The sequence below is a fragment of the Amblyomma maculatum genome, chromosome 3, assembly GCF_055883805.1.
Source record: "Amblyomma maculatum isolate TAMU_Amacu chromosome 3, ASM5588380v1, whole genome shotgun sequence".
NCBI lineage: Eukaryota > Metazoa > Arthropoda > Arachnida > Ixodida > Ixodidae > Amblyomma > Amblyomma maculatum.
Window position 1 is genome coordinate 184,755,156 of NC_139346.1, and position 6,526 is coordinate 184,761,681.

At 48.0% G+C, this 6,526-nt stretch overlaps 1 protein-coding gene across 1 annotated transcript; it reads right to left on the bottom strand.

Annotated features, from left to right (window-relative positions):
* Positions 1 to 1,362: 1,362 nt before the first annotated feature.
* On the bottom strand, positions 1,363 to 5,707 carry LOC146197156 (uncharacterized). The gene is made up of 2 exons (XM_084597133.1): positions 4,904 to 5,707; positions 1,363 to 2,244 (listed from the first exon to the last, which is right to left on the bottom strand). Exons 1-2 carry the CDS (start codon positions 5,705 to 5,707, stop codon positions 1,363 to 1,365), a joined length of 1,686 nt encoding a protein of 561 aa, XP_084453259.1.
* Positions 5,708 to 6,526: the final 819 nt, after the last annotated feature.

Below are 6,526 nucleotides of genomic sequence, written 5' to 3' on the forward strand. Positions count from 1 at the left end.
CGGATTGCGGACTCCGCCCAACATTCCCCTCCTGAATTCTTCTTGCCTCGAGGACATGGCACGTACCTAGAGTGGGGGATTGGTCAGGTTTTGGTGCAGATACAGCGATTTGTGAGGCGAAAGCCTTACATGTCTCACGAGAGAAAAAAAGCCTTCACTTGAACTGTCCGCAGAGTGTGGCCTATATTCCCAAGGCGACGCCGTACGAAGGTGTATGTCGTGTCATCAGTCATATATCATCGTTAGTCGTGTAATGCTAAGCCTATAATAGCGTGATACTCAGTCATGCGACGTTATAGCAAATCGTGTAATTGTGAATAGTCATGTTATGTCACGAGAACAGAAGATAAATGTGGAAAGCGGTTTATGTGCTGTCACTGACCAAGTCATAAAAGAAGTTCTGCGTGGTTAAAGATGACAAAGGAGTGTCCCGTGATCCAGGATTACTTGGAAAAGTGGTGACGTCACAACACAGTAACGTGGCAAAGAACTGTCACGTGATTCAGGATTACTTGCTAAAATTGGGGACGCCATACCGGAGTTACTGACAAGGAAGAATCGCGTGATTCAGGATGACTTGCAAAATGTGAGGACGTCACACTGCATTCTTGTGACAAAAAGCCATGTGAGTTATCAGCAGGCACAGCCGCTAATGCTTTCGCATTTCTTCACTGAAGCAGCCCTCGAAAGTTTTCACCCTAATTCTGGTTGTACCTAACATGAATTTGGAATTTGGAATCAATGTTGGTGAAGAATGTTTAATTCGGCGAACATTTTGAAGTGGTAGGGATAATAATGAAGGAAAAACAGATTAATACGAGTTGAAAGTATAATCAAAAGATTGAAAAGCAAACAAGGAAATCTTCCATTTGCGATATTATACATGTGAAGTAACTCAGCAGCATCATGAAATATCATGCAGCATTCATTTAACGGCACTGCCGTTCTAGATAACACCATTCAGTGATGCGCCTCTATCTGCACTTGTAATCAAGAGTAAGATGATATCTGGATACCTGTGCATTTGTCATGGCCCAGTGATATATGCATTCTTTTTTTTTTTACCCCATTGTATTTGAATATTTTGACATAACATTTGAATTGAATCGCAAGCTGGGGTGAGGAAGCTGTTAGCACACAAAAGAGACAGCTCGTAGGGAAAAGAAAATTGCAGAAGAAATGGCCAACGTACACTAGTCGAGCCAAAGAGATCAATATGACTGCTCTTTTTAATTGCATGCCATTATACTCCCATTTGTCAGAGTCACCCTTTTCTGTCGAGAGAAACTGCGCGAACGGTACTGACTACACACTTCGAAGCTCAACTTACTGTAGTGCGCCAAGCTTGGTTGCCAAAGTCAATCACTCTCCGTTTCCAGCTGCAGTCACGTTTCTTTTCGTTACCTTGTCCCGCAAGTCTCGCAGCCTTTTAAGCAACATCTCATAGTGCTTTGATCCAGTCCAGCCACTAAACAGACTACACAAGTAGGAACCGTGCAGGTTCTTGACTGCTTTTTCGTACTTGCTATAGTTCTCGGTGAAGGTCTCCAGTAAGACATGCCTTAGAGGTGGCGGACACTCAGTCTTTCCCTGTAAACAGGCTTCTACCGCGTCACAAACGGCTACGCTGATCGTCTCGTACCGTGCGATGGCATTCTGACCGCTGATCTTTCCAAACCACCTTCCCAGCAGGTGTCTGTTGCCAGGCTCTTTGCAGAAAGGTTGTTTGCTTAGCAGTGACCTGATGGACATCAGCACCGTCCCGATGGTCATTGCAGGGCTCCAGGTGGGTCCGGGTGAGGTACCTAGGATGCCGAGGCGGACCATTCCGTCAGCGCAGAGGCTTGGGCTGAAGCAGACCCGGCCTGCGTCTGTGGTCATGAGGCGTACCCTCGGAGGTCTGTCTGGGTAGTCAGGGGGGCACTTTATCAGGAAATGGAAGAAGCCGCCCTCGTACGGCGTACCCGAGGGTCCCACGATGATGGCGTGAATACTGGTGATGTTGTTCTCCTCCGGTTCGACGAACACGCCCGGAGGCGGATCGTCAAAGATGTATACAAGGTCGCGGTGTACTCTTAGCAGACAGGGTGTCGATGGCACCTCGTCCTTGCAGGGGATGGGATCCCAGGGGTCCAGATTCAGCGCATCTGACTGCTCGTCTGAAGTCACGGCAGCTACAAATGGGTCCTCCATTGATTTTGCGCTGCTAGCTGTCGAAAACGCTGGCCGGTGTTTTAGACAGTGCTGCAAGTGGGGGTCCGAAGCATGCATTCGTCAAGGGACCCGTGAGGCGCGAGCCACGTCTTCTTTATCTGCTTCCAAGCTCAGATCGCAAGCGGCAATTCAAATGCAGCTGGTTGTGTCTGACCACGAAATTCGTTCTGAGGACATAAAAAATGGCGCAGTAGCTGTCTCTCCACTTTGTGGACGCCCGAACCACGCCGTTAAGGAAGGGAGGGAGAGAGAAACTTGCAAAAGCTTTTAAACAGCGATGATAGAGCAAAAAAAAGAAGAAAAAATGTTTGGACAGGGTAACAAATATTATGTCACCTACAACGAATTCTGGCCAATCCCCCACTGTGGGTATGTGCCATTACAACGAGGGAGAAGAAGAAGAAGAAGAAAACCCTGCGCTTACTACTGGCCTTTTTTGCTCAGAAATGTACTCATAGATAACATTCCGTCGACGGTGCGTGGTCTATACGCCATTAAGATACGCATTCTCACTTGGAGATTTGTGAGCGATTTTCTTGCCCCAAGAACCCCATCTCGGTCTTAGTAATGATACGGGTGCCTTGTTTGCGCATGCAACTGCTTGCTCCTTGGTAGATATGATATGTATAGATATGATATATGGCTGTGCGTGATTCGGAAAGCCAAGCATTTCGCGACAGTTTCCAAGAAGACACTCCTCTTCTTGCTTACGAGCGTGGCCATTTCAGAAGCGATTTCGACATTCAGGGCCAAGGACGTGATAGATAAGCGAGGGGAAAAGACCGTCCGACTCGCCGCACACATTCTGGCACCTGGGCTCTGTGTTATTTATGCTCCGTCTCCCTTCCCTCAGTTCCCTGATCCTCATTCCGGTGAACTATTTTCGCCGACCATACCCAGAGGACACTCATTCAACAACGGGATGGACTGTGGGGACAATAACGAAGTGCAATGCTAGCATCTTCTAGGTCATTGCAGATGCACGTGAAGTCCCCGCATGCATGACCTCGAGCGAAACGACATGGTGAGGTTCACCAGCGTCTCTCATAGCCAAGTACTACACGTATTACGTCGAACGCGCAACTATGTGTCCGCAAATGGCCCATACCTATTTGCTGTGGATAGGTGAAACATGCAGCTTGTAAAAAAAAAAAAAAAAAAAAAAAAAAAAAGTCTATACGACTCTTCTCTCCAGCTTTAATTTATTTCCCTCCCGCTCTTAAACACGTAACCCTCAAACTACAGCCATGAACCGGTGTCACACTGTCGGTTTTATTTGGAGGGAAGAGTGAGGGAATTTTCTTATTTGCCTTGTCTGCGACCATGAAAATATATTTACTATAAGGCTAGAAAACGCGCACGAATGATCGTGTCCCATCACTCACTCCCGCGGCGCTGGTGTTTTTAAGCAAGTTTCACCAATGTCAACGATACTGATGATCAAAAACAATGATCCTCCTCTCCTCTTCTACTCAACAGATGCCGAAGCGCGATTAAAAAACAAAGAAAACAGGTTGCGACTACGCTCCACCTCACCCCGTCTCGCCCGCGTCACTCAGCAGCACTATAGTGAGAGAGAACACCCAGTCTTGACCTGAGCGCACAACTCCGTGACACTCGGTCTTTTTGTGTTATCGCACCATTGTGAAGCTCGAGTGTCGCTCTCGTTGTTGTCCCTTGCAACTTGCTTGCAAAGTTGTGACAATTTTGAACAAAGTGAGTTTGCACGCGAGACAGGCATTGACGCCAAAATGTGACCTCCCTGACCCTGCTGTCCCTCTCCCCTGAATAGGCCTTCGTGCCAGCTCCACTTCCTCACTCACTCACCTTCGTAAATGCCGCGGCTGCATGCTCGCGCGGCTAGGTTACTTTACTCTTTATAGAATGGTCGATTATTTTGCTTAAATATTTCATATTAGGGAACTGTTATCCAAAGGGACATTACACAAGCATTAGTAACCTTCAATTAACATTTGACCAAAACAAAAAGTAATGATCGTAATGTTCATGTTTATTTGTTTTCGTGCGATAATGGGTCCCACAGGTATTTCTGGATGCACACGGACGTACCCTGAAGAAAGCTACCCTCGTTCATTTAAAAGACGTATCCTCGTTCATTTATAAGTATACAAAGGCAATGGTTCGATGCGAGATCTACAGCTCGATAATGGAGAGCACCGTCAATGCAAATCTTTTCCTGTCTTATACGCACAAATCACAGGGTCATAGCAACATGCGGCGGCAACCGTAATATGTAAACTGTAATTGGAGGGAGAGTATTTAAGTAGCCGATGTGATTAAATCTCATGTAAAAATTTAACGAAGATTGAGAACAAGCGGTAAAAGTTTAGTTTATTGTTTGAAAGTAAGTAAGCGAGCAAAAACAAACCCGTTCCGCATTCAGTGGAGTTTTGCAGTGGAGGTTGCAAAAACTCAGGGGAGTTTTCGCAACCTGTTTATTTGGCCGGCAAAAGGTACATTTATCCGTGCATTTATCTTCCTTGTCATTCTGCTTCAGTAGGAATTCTCCCGTACCTAGCCATCGCACTAAGTGCAGCCTTTAGTTGGAACACAGATGGCCAGTCACCGGGCTCGAACAAGCTCCAGCAAACATCATTTAAGCAGTCCACTTCCAGCATGTTCGGCGCAGAGTTATGCGCTTCTAATGAGCGACAGTATGGTTTCTCGCCATGCACGTCTCACGCAAGCCCTTCAGCCGTTCTAGCAAGGTTGCGTACTTGTACGTGGCCACGCCGCCTTCGAATGCGTCGTTCATGAACGCACCGCTGAGATGCAGTCGCTCTTTTACCACACTCTCGTATTCTCCGTAAAACTGAGGGAAGTGCTTCAGCACGACGTCCCTCAAAGCCGGCGGCAATGGAGAAGTGCCCAGGAGACAGGCCTCGACCGTGTCGCACACGGCTACCCTGATGGTCTCGTGCTGGAGCACCGTGTTGTAGCAGATGCTGTTGTTCAACCAGGTCCCTACGGTAGGAAGGACTCCGAAAGCCTGTCCGCTGGAAATGGGATTTTCGTTGAGGAGCGACCTTATGGACACTAACAAGCTTCCGATGCTGTGGTGTGGTGTCCAGGATGGTCCAGTCCAGGTACCCAGGAGGCCCAAGCATATCTTGCCGTTCTCGTAGAAGTTCGGTCCGAAGCGCACCCTCCCGGCATCCGTGGTCATGAGGCGTACGCGAGGTGGATTGACTGGGTAACGCGGTGGACACTTGATCAGGAAGTGAAAGAAGCCGCCCTCGTACGGAGTCCCGGGAGGCCCTAATATGATGGCATTTATCTTTGATATGTCTCTCTCGTCCTGTTCGATGAACAATCCCGGAAGTCGAAACTCGTCCATATCATCGATGGCATCCTGAACGGCAAGTACACATTGCTTTCTGGGTTTCTCGTTCAGGAAACGTAGTGGGTCCCATACGTCTGAGATGTCAGATGAAAAGGTTGCAGCTGCTCGAGTCTTCTTCACTTTGGCCATAATTTTTACAGGAGGGCGGTTTACTAATTATTGTTAACGATCGACCGGTGCCACTCTAACGGAGCACTGTGCTGCAGCGTCATGGTCGCTCCATATCGTCGTCGGCTTCTTTCACGCGAAGATGCTGACTGGTATCCCCCATTCGGCAGTATGCGGAGCATGCATGGGACGCTTGCAGCTTTTATCTGTCCCCTCCCCCCCCCACCCCCCCCCCCGTCTTTTTTTTTTTTTCACTACTAACCGCAGTCAGGGATTTCGCCGATGTCTGTCGGAATCATGACAGTTACAAAGCCGGTCATGGTCGGAATATGTTATTTCTCTTTTCGTAGACTTGAAACGTGAAAGAGAATGTGGCGACACACGTGTCACGCGGCTTATCTCTGTAATGACGATCAAAATTCTAATCTCTGTTCTACAGAATGGAATCTCAGAAACTGTAATCACCACCTGGTGGTAGCCAATTCCCCCTGTTGGTATGCGCCATATTATGAGAACAACAACAATTTACCCGCTACTGCTTACTGCGCCCATCTACCACTACCGCGCGCCGTCAGCATAACACGCGCTGATTGGTCCCTGCATGAGGACTCCGGCGGAAACGTGGTGCCATCTGTCGCCCTCGTAGTGATTTGCGCATGCATACTGACGCTCGCGCGGTAGCGGTAGACGGTAGCGGCAAGCGGTAGCGCTAAAATAAAAGTCTCTAATGATAGTGTGGCGCTTGTCATGCGGCATGTAGCGGGCAGTGTTGTACAAGCACATGTACGTGTCCAACGATATATGTATTGATGCTTTATCGTAAGGTGCAATTAGCTCGAT